This window comes from Dipteris shenzhenensis, chromosome 15, assembly GCF_047967505.1.
Source record: "Dipteris shenzhenensis isolate YYH24624 ecotype China chromosome 15, Dip_SZ_1.0, whole genome shotgun sequence".
NCBI classification, from domain to species: domain Eukaryota; kingdom Viridiplantae; phylum Streptophyta; class Polypodiopsida; order Gleicheniales; family Dipteridaceae; genus Dipteris; species Dipteris shenzhenensis.
In genome coordinates this window covers 54,662,842-54,682,488 of record NC_141610.1, presented here as the reverse complement: position 1 = coordinate 54,682,488, position 19,647 = coordinate 54,662,842, and the positions used below count along the sequence as shown (strand labels likewise).

The window sequence follows — 19,647 nt, the reverse complement described above, 5'->3', positions numbered from 1 at the left end:
ATCGTATGAGGCGGGCTCTCGGAACAGTGTCAAATGCCTTGCGGAAGTCCACAAAGCAACAGTAAATCCTTTGCTTTCGTGCCCTTGCCTCCTCGATGATACATCTAAGCGCGAGAATGTGGTCCATGGTCCCATGATCCTTCCTGAAACCAGCATGTCCCGCTGCTCTCAGTCCTCGACACTCCGCAAATCTGCTAACCTCAGAATCAAGTGCTGATGCATAAATCTTAGACATGACATGTCCAATCATAATGGTCCTGTAGTTCTTCGAGTTCATGGGATCCCTTGCCTTGTGGATGGGTGAGATAGTGTTGATGGTCCAAGTGCGTAGAAACCCCAAGCAAACGGATTCATTAAATAGCTTGGCTTAGATCAGGGCTAGGAGGTTAATCCCATATGCAATGAACTCAGTGCATAGTCCCTCATGATCCTTCGCTCGGCCATTATGAAGTTTCATTACGGCATCCTTTACCCACCCTAGTGAAGACGGTGCAAGATGTGAGGCTTGGCATATGTAATAGGTTAGGGGCTGGCTGATTTGGGATATCATAGAGCGTGCGTGCATAATCAGACCAAACCTAAGTGTCAATGAGTGGTAGGGGGGGCCGTCCCTCTAGAAATCTCAGCCAGAAGTCCTTAGAGTTGTTATTGAACAAAATGTTCAGTAGCTCCTCCTTGTTCTGACGCACGAAGTCAAGTTTCTTCCTGCGTACCAGAGGATGGTACTCACGTAGCGTCTCTGGTTCGCTCAAAAAGCTGTTTTTTGTCTCGAAACTAAGCTGACAGCGTAAAGCCTTACACTCATCATCGTACCAGCTATTACAGGGTATGGTCCCAAGAGGTGGTGGGCGGGTGGTGTGGGGGAAGGCGTGAAGAGCAGCCTCATGTAGTGAGCGAGTGACTAGGGCGGCACAATCCTCTAGTAAGGGTACAAAGTCAATGTATGCGAGAAGTATGTACAGACAGCCAAAGTTAGTAGGTGTGAGTGATCGCTATCAAAGCGTATATCATGGTAGGTGGAGTAAGAACTCAACGGGGTAGAAAGTGCTATGCGGCAGGGGGTAGAAATGCTAAAGAAAAGATAGGTATGATCAGCCCCTGGAGGGAGAGGTCTGAAAGGCCTGAAGGGGGAAGAAGAGTAAAAGGGAGAGAGTGTGAGAGAGAGAAGACACAAGTGTGCGGGTGTGAAGTGATGAGCCACACCACAAACTCATTAGTTTTATTAGGATTAGGTTTTACCCTATGACTGTCTTAAGACAGTCATAGATGTCTTATCTTAAACAAAAGGGTGGCAATGTGCCTTTACCCCAACAACCTCCCACCTAAAGGCCAATGTGCCTAAAGGGGAGAAAAGAATAAAAGTTACAGCAATATACAGTTACTGTATGCAAGACCATAAAATAAGAATGGTCTCATCCTAATCCCATGATGTGGCGGCAATGTGCAAACCGCTCTGTAGGCAAGCTCTTAGTGAGCAAATCTGCAGGATCATCATCAGTATGCAACTTCACAAGCTCAAGTCGCTTGTCTTCCAGTACCTCCCTGATGAAATGATATTTCACATCTATGTGCTTGGTCTTCTGATGAAAGACCGGATTCTTTGCCAACATGATAGCACTCTGACTATCACAATGCAAAACTGGCATATCTCCTGTAATGCCCAAGTCTCCCACCAGCCGAGTAAGCCATATTGCTTCCTTGCAAGCCTCAGTGGCTGCAACATATTCAGCTTCAGTAGTTGACAGTGCAATGCATTTCTGCAACCGAGACACCCATGATATAGCACCTCCTGCAAATGTGAAAATATAACCGGTAGTAGACTTCCGGTTATCTGCATTCCCTGCATAGTCTGAATCTGTAAAACCATGCACCAATGCATCCTGCTTACCATAGCATATGCACAAGTCTTTTGTACCCTTGAGATACCTCAAGACACCTTTCACTGCTTCCCAGTGCCGCTTGCCTGGATTTGCCATATACCTGCTGATGACTCCCACCGCAAAAGCAATATCCGGACGAGTGGCAACCATGGCATACATCAAAGAACCAACTGCAGATGCATACGGAACCTTGGCCATTTCAGCCTTATCATCATCTAATCTGGGGCTGTCCTTACTGCTGAGTTTGAAATGTGGAGGCAACGGGGTACTAATAGACTTCCCCCCCTTCATTTTAAAGCGCTGCAGTACTTTGTCAATGTACTCTTTCTGTGACAGAAACAAAAGTCCCTTGGACCTGTCACGAGTAATCCGCATGCCAAGAATATGATTTGCATCACCCAAGTCTTTCATGTCAAAAGACTTATGCAATTGTTTCTTCAAAGCACTAATCTCATGCTGAGATTTACTGGCAATAAGCATGTCATCCACATATAGAATGAGTAGCATCAAACTGCCATCCTTTGCCCGTTTGGTGTACAAGCAATGATCGGTCTCACACCTATGATACCCTTGGGACTGCATGAAGGCATCAAACTTCTTGTACCATTCTCTTGGCGCCTGCTTGAGTCCATACAAGCTCCTCTTGAACTTACACACAAGCTGCTCTTTCCCTTTAACAGCATATCCCTCTGGCTGACTCATATAGATCTCATCATGGAGATCTCCGTGAAGAAAAGCTGTCTTCACATCCATCTGACATAAATCCATGTCGTCATGAGCAACAAGAGCTAACACTGCTCTCAAAGTAGTCATCTTGACTACAGGGGAAAAGATCTCATCAAAGTCAATGCCCTTCTCCTGCTTAAATCCCTTGGCAACCAATCTGGCCTTATACCTCGGTAAAGCATTTGAATCCACTTTGACTTTGTAAACCCACTTGCATGGCAAAACCTTTCTGCCTGCAGGTAGCTGCACCAAGTCCCATGTATCATTGTGAAGTAGGGAGTCCATTTCTGACTGCATGGCTTTCTCCCACTTCTTTTTCTCTGTTCTTCCCATAGCTTCCTTGAAGCTGGAAGGTTCACCACAATCTGTCAGCATGATAAAATCAGCCACATTATTGGCTCCTGGAACAAACCTGGCAGGAGGCCGTTGTACACGGGTGCTCCTCCTAACAAAATGTTCCGGATTAGGCTGCTGTCCAGCCTGTTCTTCATGCATAACGGGTGGCTGTACCACCATATCTGGCTGTTCTACAGCCCCATCTGCTGGCATATCCAGTGGTGCATCATTGGCAAAATTATTTGGCTGATTTTCAGCCTGTATACCCTCTTGAACAGGGTTATCTGCAGCAGCCTGCTGCTGCATATAAATGGGCATTCTTTGCTGTCCAACATCATCATAAATAACCCTCATGTATTCCACAAGTTGCACGGGTTCCTTGTGTACACTATCCTCTTTAAAGATGACATCATTGCTGCGTATAATCTTCCGTTTAACGGGATCCCATAACCTGTACCCCATTTCACCTTCGTCACCATAACCCATAAAGATGCATCTGATAGACTTTGGATCCAGTTTGGTGCGCAGTTCTTTGCGTACATGAGCAAAGCACTCGTAGCCAAATACACGTAAGTGCTTATATGAAGGTGGCTTGCCAGACCACACCTCCTCTGGCACTTTCAACTCCAAAGCCTTGTTTGGCGACCTGTTAATAATGTGAACTGCTGTTTGCACGGCTTCTGCCCCAAAGCCATGGGGTAATGCAGCATAAGACAACATACATCGAACCTTCTCCTGAATAGTTCGATTCATACGCTCACTTGCACCATTTTGAGATGCATTATGAGGGGCTGTGAGTTCCTGTTTGATGCCCTTAGCTTGGCAAAACTGCACAAAAGCATGTGACACATACTCACCCCCATTATCGGATCTGAGGCATTTCAGCCTGCGACCTGTCCGATTCTCAACCTGAGCGACAAACTTCTTGAAAGCATCTAAGGCATCGCCCTTATGCTTCAGGAAATAGACCCACACTTTGCGTGTGGCATCATCAATGAAAGTAATAAAATATTTTGCACCCCCTAGTGATAACTGTGGCATCTCACACAAATCAGTGTGCACTAGATCAAGTGGTGCTCTACTCTGGGGAGTTCTCCTCTTATGAGGAGTCACAGAATGCTTGCCAAATATGCAATGATCACAAGTAGACAAATCTGAAAAAGAAAGAGACGGCAGATAACCCAAACGTGACAGTTCTTGCATTCCTTTAACAGACATGTGTCCCAACCGGCTATGCCACAATGAAACCTTTGGCAGCTCGGTTATGGCAACAACATGATTACCCACACTGGAAACATAAAGAGGGTACAAGGTATCACTCTTAAAACCCTCAGCCACTACAGCCTGGCCATCAGTAATCACCCATTTGGAATCCCCAAATGTGGTGTGGTAACCACTGTCATCCAATAAGCCAGTGCTAATCAGATTTTTCTTGATTTGCGGCACATGGCGGACACCATCAAGCATGAATATGCGTCCATCAGGAAATACTATCTGTATACTGCCAATCCCTGCAATCTGACATGCATAGTTGTTCCCAAGATGAACAACTCCATGAGTACCTGTGTAGGAAGTAAACCACTCCCTATGAGGAGTAACATGAAAAGTAGCACCTGAATCCAAGAGCCAGGTGTGCATGTCATGGCCATCAAAAACCAAAGCATGTGCTATTACAGCAGAAGAGCATAAAACATCATGTATGTCACTGTCACTGTCCTCTGCTGCAACATTCACTGCATCCCAGTCATCTGCCTTGGCCTTGCCTTTGCCTTTGCTTCCATTGCCTGCATCCTTTGTTTCAGCCTTCTTGGCTTTCTGATCCCGTATGAACTTGAAGCACTTAGACTTCACATGTCCCTTCTTGCCACAATAAAAGCATTCAATATCCTTTTTGCCACGGGACTGACTGCGGGATTTGGACTTACTAGCAGATCTCCCCTTCTGCTGAGTCCTGCCTCTATCCTGTACCTGCAAGGCATTTGAAGACTTGCTGCTCGCATTATTCTTCCTGCTCATCTCCTCCATAAGGAGAGAGCTCTCTACATCAGCATAAATAAGAGTGACATTCGAATTTGACAGGGTGGTCTTGAAAGTGTCCCAACTCTCAGGGAGGGTACACAGCAAGAAAGTAGCCTTGAACTCCTCATCAAGATTCAATCCCTGTGCAATCAGTTGTGTAAAGATGGCATTGAACTCACTCAAGTGTGAGGTCATAGCTGTACCTTCCTTCATGCGAAGATCAACCAGCTTCTTCAACCAATAAACCTTACTGGCTGAGCTCTTTTGGGCATACAATTCTTCTAGCCTTTGCCATAGACCATAAGAGGTCTTTTCAGCCTGAACATTGAACACGAGTGTCAGAAATAGTGAGCATGATAGCTGCCCTTGCGGACAAATCAAGCTCTTCCCAGTCATCAACTGCCATGTCAGATGGCTTGACACCCTTCACCCTTATGGGCTTAGAAATCTTCTTTAACAGAAGTACATTCAAGCACTGTTCTGCCCATAATGCATAATTGTGTGCTCCTTCCAGTTTCTTTATGTTCAGAATTGAAGATTCACTTCCCCCTGATGCCATATCAGATAAGGAAAGTACCTGATTCCCTGGAAGTAAAAAAGACTGAATAAAAAATTCTGATTTCTCAGAAAAAACCTGCTCTATCAAGAGCCAGGAGCACTCACAATAGTGCTGTTTTTTTACTGTCAGGAAATCTGCAGCAAAACAGAAAATTCTCCCAGTTACTGTACCTTCTGAAACACTGTACCGTGCTCAAATAGGCATAAAAACAGTAATTTCAGACTGCTGCAGCTGCTCCACAAGTGCTTTAACAGTGCATCATTGGCTGACAAGACACAAAACACTGCTGTAAACACTGCTGTACTGACTGTACTGATCACTTCTCCCACCTCAGATGAGGTATTGCACTGAGTTAATATGCATAAACCACTTGGCAAAAAAAATGACACTTCAGCCTGTCACAAAACCTGCAACAGAAAATGGGATAAATCCCAAGCAATCACCCTTTTGTCAAGGGGATAAAATGTATCTGAAGATCTCTGTCGGTAACCCAAGTGCTATCAAACAAAATCTGGGCAAAAGCCCCTTGATCTGACACCTGAACCAAGTGAAGAACACCTCAACACTGAGGTAGCATGCAATGTGAAAATCTCTCTGACAAAAATCAACCAGCAGTGTAATGCATATACTGTCCTGTGTAGAAATGACATACACAGATCCCAACGTACAAACACTCAATGATGAACCTTTTGAGCACTGTCAACGATGGACAGTTAGGGACCGAGTAAACTCGATGCGCCCTGGCCAAGCGTGGCTCAACTGAGGTTCTCTGAGTGTTGCACAAGAAATGTGACCTGCAAGAAAATGTCACCTCGACACTGCGGAAATTGAGGCAAATGTGTGCTCTGTGGCACCACACTACCTCAAGGCATACAAAGCATCAACTGCCAGGCAAAAGCCCTATGGTCTGCTCACCCGGAAACTGAGATTCAAGCCCAGTAAAAGCATAAAAGTCCTCTGCAAAATCAAGGCATTTCCTTCACGAAAACAGACAACTGTGCAATCAAGCACACACTGTGGTTCTCTTCACCTCAAGCACGAGGTAAATGAAGGTACTTGCTGTACTTTCAAGAAAAACACAGTTTTGTGAACTGAAAGATGATCCTGAATCAAGAGCAGAGAGCTCTTTCTCCTTCTTTTTCTTCCCAAAAAAAAAATTCTGCCTGCTGTACCTGCGCACGTGTGCAGAATCCCAGAAGAGAGAAGAAAAAAAATTTCGACGGTCTCCCTGATGCAACTCCCTGTACCTACGGAGTGTAGATCCGTACGGATGTACGGCTCCTGTACGAAGTCCGTACAGCAGGTACGGATGTCCGTACCTGAGCGCGCGCTCTGGTTCCGCGCAACCTGGTGCTGTGCACAAGCTGCCCCTGCGCAGGCTAGCAGCTAGCAGTTGCTGCCCTGCTCTACGCCCGCGCCGTGCCCTGCTCTACGCCCGCGACCGCGCCCACGTCGTGATCTGTGCCCGCGCCCGCGCCCTGCTCACGCTACCCGCCGGTGCGACGCCCGTCCGTACGGATGTACGGACGACGTACGTCCGCACGGCGCTGTCAGCCTGCTGGCCCGTTGGCCCATGAAGAGGCTAGGTAGAGGTCGAGGGGGGTGGGTAGGCTAGGGTAGAGGGAGAGAAGGCTCTGATACCAGTTGAAGGGCCTGAAGGGGGAAGAAGAGTAAAAGGGAGAGAGTGTGAGAGAGAGAAGACACAAGTGTGCGGGTGTGAAGTGATGAGCCACACCACAAACTCATTAGTTTTATTAGGATTAAATTTTACCCTATGACTGTCTTAAGACAGTCATAGATGTCTTATCTTAAACAAAAGGGTGGCAATGTGCCTTTACCCCAACAAGGTGCTACAGTAAAGGCAGTGATGCGAGATGTGAAGGCACGAGATCCCATGATGTAGTCCACAATACTGAAGTCTACCCATGTGGGCAGCAAGTGAAGCCACCTGATGTGGGCCATCTGTCCAGACCATTATAGATAATGAGATCATGCAACCTGCCGAGATTTGATAGGGCCTGCCCATAAGATGTGAGCGGTCCTCGTCTGTCAGCCAAAACTTGTAGCATACCTGCCTCCTCAAGGTCAATGTCTTGCAGTAGAGTCGAATCATCCGTGAAGTTGAGGAGTGGTGCCTAATGAGCGCCTATTCTCACGTTGAAGTCTTCCCCGTGGCTAGAGAAGTCAACAATGGACTAATAAAGAGTAGCAAATGGGGATGCCTCATCCTCCTCTTGAATATCTTTGGCGAAGCGGGAGGTCTCGAGGGAAAAGTAGCAAACTATAATAAACAAATCCCGGCTATCCATGTGTCGAATCCGGATCCAGAGAAACCTGTTGTGTGGATCTATTTGCTCCACTGAGATGGCCCCCAAAAGTGTGGATCTGTAAAGGACTGCAACTCCTCCTGATCCTCGAACCCCTCCCCTCTTGTATCGCTCGTCTCATCTCTATAAGCAGAATCCCATGTATACCCGTTGACTACTAGTAGTGGGCGCTTTGGACTCTGATGTGTCTCTGTGTAAAAGACTATGTCGTGACTTGTATAGGATTTCGAGAAGTTCCCTGGTTCTAACTATAAGGTACCATTACAGTTCCAGATGGTATATGTTAGGGTCTCAGATGTCTGGGTCTCGTAGACCCCGCCTCCCTATGTGGGAGGAGAGGTGGGTGCCCGACGAGGGCCTATAAGGAGTCATCCATCTCATACTACTGCCCACTTTCCCTCTTTGCGGGCCTGATCCCGCTGTTGCAACAAAGAACGCCTCTCCTCAACCTGTAGTGGAGTGAGGTCCTCGTCCATGGAGATCGTTGGCTGGTCTCGTAAGGCTGACCTACGACGTAAAGCCGAAAGTCGTGCCTGGGCGTCATGGAACCGTATGATAAGGGGCTGCTCTTGGTTGGAGTCCCTCCCAACCTGCCATGCTCTCTCAATCCTGTGCTCAGTCACCCCTAGGGTAGTGATCATGAAGGCCTACGCATCTGCCATCGAGGTAGTCTCAATGCGGGAAATCCCACGTACTTTGATGTTGAGAGCCTTGTTGGCTCTTTGCTGCTGCTCTAGGAGCGTAGCCGAAACAGTTACCCTTGCAGGTTCTCATTTCGCTACGTCGACCCATGTGGACGTCTCCTCGATGGTAGATTGCATGCTCGCAATCTGTGCCTCTACAATTGGGGTGCTCCCTGGGACTGTACGTACAGCAGTGACCTCCTGTCAGAGCTGTGAGATCTACTGTCTAAGCCCTTGAATAAGATCAGCCTGGACTCGGATAGTCTCAGACTGCTCCTGTATGAGTCGTGCCTACTCCTGGGTAAAGCGTGTCTGCTCCTGTGCGAAGCGTGACAGCTCCCTCTATCTTCTAGACCTCCATCAGCAAGTACTCCCAAGCCTCTAATGGGTCAACTCGTTCGTGCTCTAACGGAAACAAAAGCAGCTTAGAAGCAAACACCCACGCCTGGAAAGTTACCAAAATCAGCTTGCACAGCCCGGAAGCCTCTAGAAATCAAATCACAATCTTCATGCACAGCCTGGACAGCCTAGAAACAAATCGCAATTTCCCTAGGACAGCCAGGAAACTCCTGAAAAGAGATCCCAATTCTTGTAGCATCCCAAAAATACCTGAAAACAGAACCAGAACAGGACACAGTCACCTGGCACAGCCCAGAGGACCTGGAAACAGAATCGCAATTTGCAGAAGACACCCTAGCAGAAAACCCAATCTACGACAGGCCCTTGATATGGTGTGTTTTCCTCTTGCAGGCCCTAAATGCACTAGTATTGGCCCTAGCTGGTGACGATTTCCTCTGGCAGGCTCCAGAAGCTCCTGGCAAGCTTTGGCAGCTCACAACTGATGATCTGGCTCCTTTTGGAACTGATTTGGCCAACTACTTCTAAAAGAGCTCCCCCCCCCCCCTTTTTAAGCCCTAGGCTCCAAAAAGAAGTGTTTTTTAAATTGCACCACTCTTTTGGCCCCTAAAAGCAGTTTTTTAATTGCACCACTCTTTTGGCCCCCCTGTTGCACACTTTGGCCCTAGGAATTAATTGCCTAGTAATTGAGCGCACATTCACTATTTCTGAGGGCCCACTAGGAATTTTAATTCCCCAAGTCCCGCCCCATGGCCGGACCCTAGCGTCGGAGAGGCTCAAGGCAATCACGCACAAATTACGGGAGTCGCAAATCAAAAGTCCCACAATTTCACGTCCTCGAGACATAGAGAGAGAGAGAGAGAGAGAGAGAGAGAGAGAGAGATGATATTATATGCTATGATTCTATAAAAGTCAAGATCTATGGGACTAGCGATTACTATTAATTAATACTGATCCATTACATCCAATGAAAGTCAATATTACAAAACTTGCTATGTCGTGAGTGCTTGTTGAGCTAGCTTGTGTGCTAGCCCTAATACCTTTGCGATGTTCCAAAACTTCTTTTAAGTAACTCCCTAGTTTTTCAACTGGCTCCTCCATTACATTTTTCAAGTTATTTGTGTTGTCCACATAACCCTCTCTGACGTGTGAGTAGGCTCCACATGAGAGAGAGAGAGAGAGAGAGAGATATTAATGTCCTCGAGAGGCCTCACGAGCCTATGGGACAAAGTACACCAAGCAAAAATAACTCATACAAGCCTCAAAGGGCTGAAGCAAAGGGCACATTAGGGCCTTTGCTGATTGCTATACTGAGCTAAAGAGCTCAATGTCTTAGACAAAACTCAAATACAAACTAAAACCGAAACCTAAAACTCAGAAGCCATAACCCCGCATTGCAGTGGCTCTTCGGTGAGCTGCGAGAATATCCCCGATTTGTATATGTCGAACTGTCTTACGTTGTGGCGGGAGATGCGGTCTGGTCTAGTGGGCTATATCAAGGGTGATGCCTCGTCTCTAGCAATCCCCTTTGAGGAGAGCTGAAATAGGCCTGACCTCAATCGTATGTGCTCTAGCTACTCTCCGTGTCGTGTGTGTGTGGTCTATGCGTCCCTCGCTCGATAGAATCGTGTCGTCTCTCTCTGCTGATCCACACTCCCCTCATATCAACTAACTCCTCCACCCCATTGTGTCCTGAAGCTTACTCAAATGCATAGAAAGCTGTGACATGCCTGTATGCTCGATTTGCCTCAATAGCCTGTGGTGCTGTCACACCTTGCTGCTCTCTGATCTGTTGTAATAGTGTCTCCTATGTCGTCACATCTCAATCACATAGAGCCTAATGCAAACCTAGTCATGGAATTAAATCAATCATGAGTGAACCAAAGCCGTGCCCCTCCTAGAAGAGGCAGTCGTATCACCCCCGGATCTCATAGTAGGCTCGCAAGGTACATAGAAAATGCTCCATAGTCTGCAGATCCGTTGCTCTCTGGATATCCCTGCCTCAATCCTCAGCTGGTGGGACGAGACCCGCATCTAACCAATGGCGGTCCTCAATCCATGTGAGACTCCTCATGGGTCTGATCATGAGTCCATCCTCCGATACTCTCAAAAATTGATCACGATAGAATTGGATCTTGGTGGGGAACTCCTGGTAAACCCCCTAACATATGAAGCTGGATGAGATCTAACCGTATGATATGCTTAATCTCATCTCGTGAGATCGACTCAAGAAGTGAATCCATGCTATACTGGAAGGAGAGAAGCCAGTCCATTTGGGTACCGTGATTGGCAAACCATGTGGATATGCATGCATACTATACCTGTATCAACCCCACTCTCTCCTGGTCTCCTCGATGACTCTAGTGCCAGCCTCGGTAATGTCCAATGGGGTAGGGCCCAAACTCTGAAGGAATGTCACTATCTGAAAAATGGAATCAACCTAGAGAGGCGTCATGGCAAACTCTGCATTTACTATCTGATAAGGAGCTGGGGGCTTCCTCTAAATCATCCTAGACCCTAGAGTCACATGTAGCCGCTCAAATCTCCTCCACTCTCCCACAAGAAGATCACTTCCCCAAAAAGGTGCTCCATACATGGCAGTTGGTCTCACCGGGGTATCGAAAAGCCAATCCTTTGTCGGTACATCCTGGAAATGCGCCTAGTAGCTCTGCCTCTCTAGTCCGGCCAAGGAACCCCCCCTCGTGTGAGTCGTGCTCTGGCTGCATAGGTCATCATGAAAACTGGCCCTGTGAATATTGCCCCCAGGTATATGTAGGACTGCACTATCTCCACTTGCTCACCTCGGTAAGTGAAGCTATGTTGCACGTGAGGTTTAAAGATTTTTCCCAAGGTTGACTGTTCATCTCTCTCTCTCTCTGCAAAACACCTCTAGGGCCTCTAGATGTCTCTGCAATCCCTCTGTTGAAGATGATATGAAGACTATGTCATCCATATATAGTAGTATCTGTATTATCAGATCAGCTGATAGTGATCCCTCACCTCCAAGGCGGTCTATAAATGATGTGATCTCATCAATGTAGAGCTTGAAGAGAGTCAGTGAGAGGGGGCATCCCTACTTCACCCAGATCGTGCTCTCAGCCCAATCCGATAGGTCTCCTGGAGCCAAGCTCGACTAGGCCGCGTGACATCAGAGGCCAATCATCTATCGCAGGGTTTTTTCCAGCCTCACATTTGACGGCCCCTCTATGATTGGTCTCTGACGATCACCACCTGTACATATATATTGTATCTCCCCCCTCTGCCCCATTTTTAGTGCCCCCCCCTTCTTTTTTGTATCATTTGGAGGTAGACACATATTTTTTGTATTAGGACTAGACACACCGTCCTTCATAACCTCTTTTTTGTAGAAACCGTTGGCTGGCCCATTTTGAGACCGCCACCGTTATGCTCATTGTATCAGTTATCTTTAGTCTCATAGACCTTCACGGTCTCCCAAAGACTTTAATAAACTTTCTTTCTTTCTTTCTTTCTTTCTTTCTTTCTAACGGACTGGTATAGACTCTCAGGAATCTGCATCTCCTGTAGACTTCTAATCAAGCGGGATCATTGAGTAGAATCGAAGGCCTTCCAAAACTCTACAAAGCAAGCATAGAATTTCTAAAGCCCCGACCTCGCCCCCTCAATGATAACCCTCAGGGTGAAGATGTGGTCTAGGATGGAGTGCTGTCTCCGAAATCCATGTGTAATTCCTGGGCTCATCTATCAGTCTTCCACTGCGGGATACCCTCTGGTGGTATTTGCATTTCTAACACAGATACACTCCAAACAGCCAGGTATGATGCCCCCAAATGCTGCCCACATAGCAGCCTGAATGCTCCCCATGTGGCAACCCTTTAATCTTGTTCTGCTTCCTGTACTTGCTGCCCATGTGGCAGCCTTACATGCTCTGTTAGATCTTCCCATGTGGCAGACTCTTACTACCCACATGGCACCCAACCCTTAGAATGGTTACCTCCCCATCTGTAAACCCCCAAATGAGGAGCACATGGGCGAGGTGGACCAACAACACCTCTCTCACTGACACATCGTGGGCCAACCCCAACTCGTCAATGTAAATGCTCCATTGGCTCCCATGGCGAAGCCCTTTGGAACAATTCACAGTTGTCGTCTGCAACAATAGAGGGGTGCAAACACAATCTACGCTAAAGAGTTGTAACAAACCCCTTACATTTACCAATGTGACAATATTCCAAAAATGGTTCACTATGGTTACTACAGCTTGATAAGCCTTTCACTGATGAAGTTGCTAATGTCATATATCAGAAACCTGTAGTGAAACACAGGAAAACATAGGTGACATGCAAAAACTCAAATTGTTCATGCTAAACACACATTACAGTAGGATGTACAACAGTTACGGGTGATTGTAAGCTACAACAACTTACTCTCTCATGCTCAGCTGCCATCCAAGTTTCAAATGCGCAAGAAAGCAATGATGTAGCCAGCCCCTGAGACACACTTGCGATCCATAAGGCTGAATATTTGGTTGACTGCTTAGCTAATGAGCTCACCACTTGCATAAAACAGTAGGCCACACAGGCTTTCTTCCGTCCCCTGCAAAACAACACGACACTACCAATTGTAAGCAAGGGGGGTGTGTGTGTGTGTGTGTGTGTGTAAAACCTAATGTTAGCAACCCTACATAAAACCAAACCAAAGCTACGGATTTTAACCGACCCCTCAGATCAAAACATGCATGCAACAGCAAACAAAACAATGCCAACTTCCTACTCCAAAAAATTTGGATTTCTACCCTTCAAAAGACAAAACAACAACTTGTAGAAACAATTTAAAATATACCCTGAAATAATCCTATGAAGGCCATAACACCTGTGAGCCAGATTAATGTCTGTCATGGGGTTCCCAGTCAAGAAGGTATGTTGTGCTTCTGCAACCAGTAGTGTACACAATCTCCCTCTTGAAAACCGATCACCTCCTATCTTCATTAGCATATTTGTTTTACCAAGCTTGAGTACCATATATGTCCCTTTCAGCCACCTGCAAAGGTGCTTCTATCTGCTCCAGGTCACTCCTTGCTGGCTGATTTTGACAGCCACATCAATCATACAAATTCAGATTTTTGTTGTTCTAAACAATTCCTTGTGTAGTATATAATGAACATCTATTATGGCTGAAGGACATCCCAACCAGAGCCCTTCACTGCCTCCACTATGCTTATTCAATGAGCAAAGTCTTGATGCAAAATCTGCAAGTCCAAGCCATTTACTATAAGACCTCTATGTGCCATGGTAGAATTGTTGTGACTTCCACGAACTTCTCCGCCCATCTATTCACCCATGCAGCATTGAGCTGTCTATGGGTGATATGTTGCACTAAGGGTGAGTTTAGTGGCCAAAGCAGCAAGCAAGTCCTGCAATTAATCACCCAGAATTTGTGCTTACAAACGCCCTTCTTTCCTTTGTTCTTTTGTGTGTTTTATAAAAAATTTAATTTGTGCATCTCCATGTCTCCTGTGGAAGCCTGTGGTCCATTAGCAAAGAATTGTTCGGTGACTTGGGATGTTGAAAATAAGCTTGTCAAGCAAACACATCACCTGGTATCATGCAGAAGTAAGAATGTAATAGATAGGACCTTGCAAAGGTTCGTCATGTTGATTCCATGAACAAACAGGATTGACACACAGGACTCAGTCAGGTTGTGGTGGCATCGAATGTGCAGAATTACCAGGGCCATTGTGTCCAACAGAGGCTCCAAATTGATCAACCAGTTTTAGAGGGCTCTGTTTAACAACTTTGGTACAAAGATTACATTTTCTAGCAGCTTTCATCCTCAACTGATGGAGAAAAAGAGATTTACATTAGATGTCCTACGAACCCGCCTTTGAGAAGAAGTTCAAGACCCTTCTCACCAAAACCTCCCAGAAGGTGTATGAAGTAAATCATATCACTGTGCCTGAACATGCTCTAGGATTTCCCAAGTGTCAAGTCTCTTTGTCCTCCTTGTATGAAGGCCCATACGTGGGCCACATCATTCTAATCCAGGGCTAGAGCTGGTTTATGTTGCCCTAGTTGCTCTGATATGGTATAAGTCCCCAAGGATCTACTGTTAGAACTGAAGAAAGGACTCCCTCCAACTCAGTTAGGTGTTTTGTCAAGTTTAGTTGCAGGGTGTTGTCATTTCAGTTTGTTACATTCTGTTTTCTTCATATCCATGGCTTCACGGATGCCGATTCCCAACTTGAGGAGGGAGGCAAGTTAGTTAAGAGCAATTACCCACTAGGAAAGGCGAAAGCTGGAAGGCAGCTGCCCGTGTGCTCTAACCCTAAATGGATAGTAAGGGTTAGATAGTGTCAACTACAGAGCCGGTTAATGTGACTACAAGGCGTTGTTAATGATTGTCATGATGACATTGACCGATGAACTAATCCCACACCTTCAGTTTGCAGACACTTGTTTGGAGGCACGGACTATCCTGAATAATATGTACAAGACAGAATAATTCTAGGACAGGCTTCATTGCAGAGGCACTCGACGCCTACTGGATTGTGGTTGGTGATAAGATCTTCTAAGAGACTCAGTTGCTGACAGAGGCCACTGTCAAAAATGCCAGTCCTGTGGAGACCTTGGAAAACTTGGGGTTCATTCCTGAGAAGATCTCAGCAGGAGCTTGATTCTGGAGAGAGCTTGGATGCAGTTCCAGATTTTCTGGATGGATTCCTAATGGAAGGTATCTATGTGGAGCAGCCACACAGATCTCTCTGCACCAGAGTTGTGGATGGAGTTGCAGACTGTGCTAGATGGGCAGGTCCTCGTCTGTCAGCCAACTCCATCATGATGTTTGATACCTCTCAGGTTCCAGGCTGTTCCTTGCTTATGAGAGGGACAACTGGATGGTCATCTGTCTGTTTGAGAATGTCCTACCCATTAATGGAGCTTATAACCTGCTGAACTCACTGGATGGACACATGGACAATATGTCGTGTTCACTGGATGGACACATGGACAATATGTCGTGGTTATTAGAGAGCTTATGTCGTGTTCATGACTCAGGTGGTCAATACCACATCTGATGGGTACTGTGATCAGGACAAGCTTCCATTTGAATGCCATCTGGCCAGAGATAGATCTAGAGAAAGTTCCTTGCTGGAGTCAGGGGCCATGAAATGGCTCAGCAGAAGACATCACAAGGTTGCTACATCTCATCAAACTTTAGAGTGACCTCATTGTCCAGTGATCCGGTTTGGCTCAAGAGGTTTGAGGACAAAGCAGAGTGGTATTTTGTAAAGATCTAATAATCCATTATTGGTTGGAGCATGTCGAGGTTCTATAGGAGCAGCACCTGGCGGAGCAGGACCTGCATATGTGCAGCCTGGCTTTGGAGGATGCCTTCAAATTGTTCCTGAGTGCTCTGCCAAGGAGCAGATAGAGCATCTCTTTTGACGAGTGGGTGTAGGCCCACATTGGGTTATTGAAAAGAGGTGCTACAAGAATAGTTCAAAGCCTCAGCATAACTGCACGGTGCTAAGTTTTGGTGCAGGTGGCTTGCTCCTTGTTGTCCACAGGAAAACATACGACACTTTTGTATCAGTCCACATCCACATTTGGTGGAGCTTAGTACATTCTTTTGCTACCTATCTTAGTGTGTATTTTCCAGAAGTGCCTGTGTCTATATTACCACTGGTGTGCACGTGTTCGGAGTGTGATCTGCCAGCTAGGGAACCTTTCATTCCCGTGTTGGTGTCAGCTGAAACTCAAGGAGAGGGCCCACATGGAGGGGTAGCCAGCAACAATCTTGTACTTTGTGGAGTTGCCATTGGCTTCTTTCTCTTAAGGTCAATTGTGCACACGTCCTTCGAGAATGATCTACCCTTTCCATTTCTCCAACGATGGCTTTCCATTTCTCCAACGATGGCATAACGGTAATTAGCCACAACATAGGAGCAACAAACCTGAGTTCTTCTGCAGTTCTTCTGCGTTAGTCCTTGGAGATTGAAAGAGGTGAGATTATGTTCTTTTCTGTTATTTTTAACATGGAGTCGCAGTTCCCTCATTGACGCTTCTCTGAAACAGGTGAAAAGTTTTCGTTTCTTGTGAAAACATACTAAAGTTACTGATGGACAAAATCGCTGTCAACCCAAAATACTGCATCCTGATTCCTGAAACACTAAAAAGGAAAATAAATGGACCGCAACTAAGAACGGATTTCATTGTTTCCTGCCCGTTCAGTCCTTAGAATCCGACCAACAAGGTATGCAGATCTACATTGCGATGGGATACAGTCGCTAACATATGATCAGTTAGAATGCCGAGAAAAGTGCCGAGGAAGAGCGAAGCCACATATCCGGCTGCAAGAAACGATGCGACGTCCTCTCGCTTTAGGCCCTTATGCGTCAACAACGATTCTCCATACACGGCCTCAAGGTTTTCAGCCACTGGATCACAGGGAAATCATCTTAGTTAGCAAGCGCTGCTTCAATGAGCAAGCTGGACGCGCGGAAGATGGGTTGAAGAAGGCTCACCCAATGCGAGAAAAAAGACGCCCAAGAAGGTGCGCTGAAAGGAGAGAAAGGAAGGGGGCAGAAAGGTGGGGAGGAAAGGAGTGGCTTTGTCTTTGGAGAGGGCGCGGCTACGGTAGAAGAGAAGGAGTGCAGAGGAGGTCAAGATGGCAGGGTAGAGCCAAGGGGGGGTGCGCCATAGCTCCTGCTCCTCCTGCATCGCCATCACAAACAAGCTTGCTGATGATGATGATGATGATGATGATTATGATGATGATCCACAAACAAAGACGCTTGCTGCTCTGCTTCCTTCCTCTTTCTCTCTCTCTCTCTCTCACACACTCTTACATGGACTCAACAGCCCACGTGGCGCACCTCTGGTTGGGCGTTCACACGAGCCCCATCGCCCGAGGGTAGCTCGCTCGGTGGATTGCATCCTCCCCCTTCCGCTCAGTCTCGTTGTCATGCTACTCGGTCTGATAAGAAGCTGTTCTGACATTACACAAGGGAAACATGACAAAAGGGAAAGTAGCTCAATGGGTTGAATGATTGGTCCCCACGCCATACCTCTTGCTCCTCCTCCATCGCCATCACAAAATGGTTTGACACACACACTATCAACAGCCCATCTAGGTTAACATAAGCCCGGCCCCTATCGCTGCCAAGCTGGTGTTCAAACGAGCATGTTAGCCAACTTAGTTACGAGAAGCCTTTCTAACATTACAAGGGGGAAAGTAGCCCAATAGTGTGAGTGATTAGTCTTGATGAATCCTCCCCCATGAGCCCCGTCGGTATGGGTGTCACGCCAAAGTTCAGACAAGCTCGATAGCCAACTCGTGATGAGAACCCATTCTGACATGACAGAAAGGAACGTAGCTTGATGGGTTAAGTGATTAGTCTTGAATCCTCCCATGCCATACCTCTTGCTCCTCCTCGATCGACATGACAAAGATGCTTGTTGTTGCTGATGATCCACGAAGAGGCTTGCTGGTACCTCTCTCTCTCTCTCTCTCTCTCTCTCTCTCTCTCTCTCTCTCTGGAGAATGACTTATTCGACGCAAAGCTATGGGGGAATGACTTATTCGACGTAGTCATAGCTAGGCGACCACAGCAGATTACACATACTAATAGCCATCAACCCTCCATCACAGGCACCTCATACATCATTATAGGCTGCAGGCGGAGGCCATCCTTTGAAATGATATGTGCCATCCTAGGTGGACAAATGAAGAGCGTGCACTATACTTGTCATGAACAACTTACGAAAAAAAGGTTGGGCTAAGAGGGGCGTCAACTGCCCACATTGTCCCACACATTACAAGCCTATCAACCATCTAATGAACATGTGAGTCGAAGGATGGCCACCACCCGGTGTGAACCATAGACCTGACGCCCATCCGTGTTGCTCACAGTTTGGAAGGGAAGGGTGGATGTCTCTGCCAGTTTCCGAATGACCACATCGCGACGTTGCTAGTCCATAAATTTCTCTTTGTGTATCGGTATCATTATGATTTTGGCTATTCGTCATGGGTGTTGATGCCCGCTTAGAGGCTCTGCCCCTTTGACTCATTGCATCAAGTTCTTTTAGTCTCTTTCGAAGACTTTTAATAAACTTTCTTTTTTAGTATCAATATCGTTATGATTATGGCTCTTTTTTGGCCTGGCAAGGCAAGGGCTAAGCAAACGTTGGCGATTTTGTGTTATTTACGGGAGGTGTGCCCAAGTGTGCCAACATTAAGGTTGGTCTTAAAGGTGATTGGGCTTTGTGGTGGCGGCTATGGCTACTTAGGGTTTGTTATGATGTTAGAGGTGGTTTTATAGCTTAAGTAGGCTTCTTGCTTGAGGTTGGTAGTGGCGGTTGTGTTTAATTAGGTTGCAGATGTGTGTATTGAGGGGAGGCAACCTCTTGGCAGCTCTACCTCAATACACACAAACTGCCCTATGTGGAGGCTGGTGGTGGCTTGTGGCTGCATCATTCAAGTTGGTGGCGGCTCTCTAGCATTGATGGGAGTGGAAATTTGGGCAGCTATGTGTATGGTTAGTCTTGGTGTTCTCTAGCGTGCATGCTTCTTCCTTCGGCTATCGAGGTTTGCAGTTCTTGCATAAAGATTTTCCTTCGGCTCTGGCGGCATCTTTCTTGGTGGTTCTCTGTCTTTCTTGGTGGTTCTCTAGCTTCATATGGGCTATCAAAGGTTTGCATTTCTTGCATGAAGGTTTTTGTTGCTTCGCCTGTGGCGGCAGCTTTCCTTTCATTGTGGCGATGGCTCTCATAGTGGGGGGGTAA

General features: G+C 46.6%; 1 protein-coding gene across 1 annotated transcript in view; it reads right to left on the bottom strand.

The window, feature by feature from the left end:
• The window catches only part of LOC147894002 (Major facilitator superfamily protein), a 70,316-nt gene extending 52,654 nt beyond the window's left edge, over positions 1 to 17,662 (bottom strand). The window contains exons 1-3 of the mRNA XM_087386583.1: positions 17,388 to 17,662; positions 17,156 to 17,300; positions 13,294 to 13,462 (exon numbers count right to left, since the gene is read on the bottom strand). Of these exons, the coding sequence (XP_087242709.1) occupies positions 13,294 to 13,462; positions 17,156 to 17,300; positions 17,388 to 17,589 (516 nt within the window). The 5' untranslated portion in view covers positions 17,590 to 17,662. The remainder of the gene's footprint in view (positions 1 to 13,293; positions 13,463 to 17,155; positions 17,301 to 17,387) is intronic.
• Between the last annotated feature and the right edge of the window lie 1,985 nt (positions 17,663 to 19,647).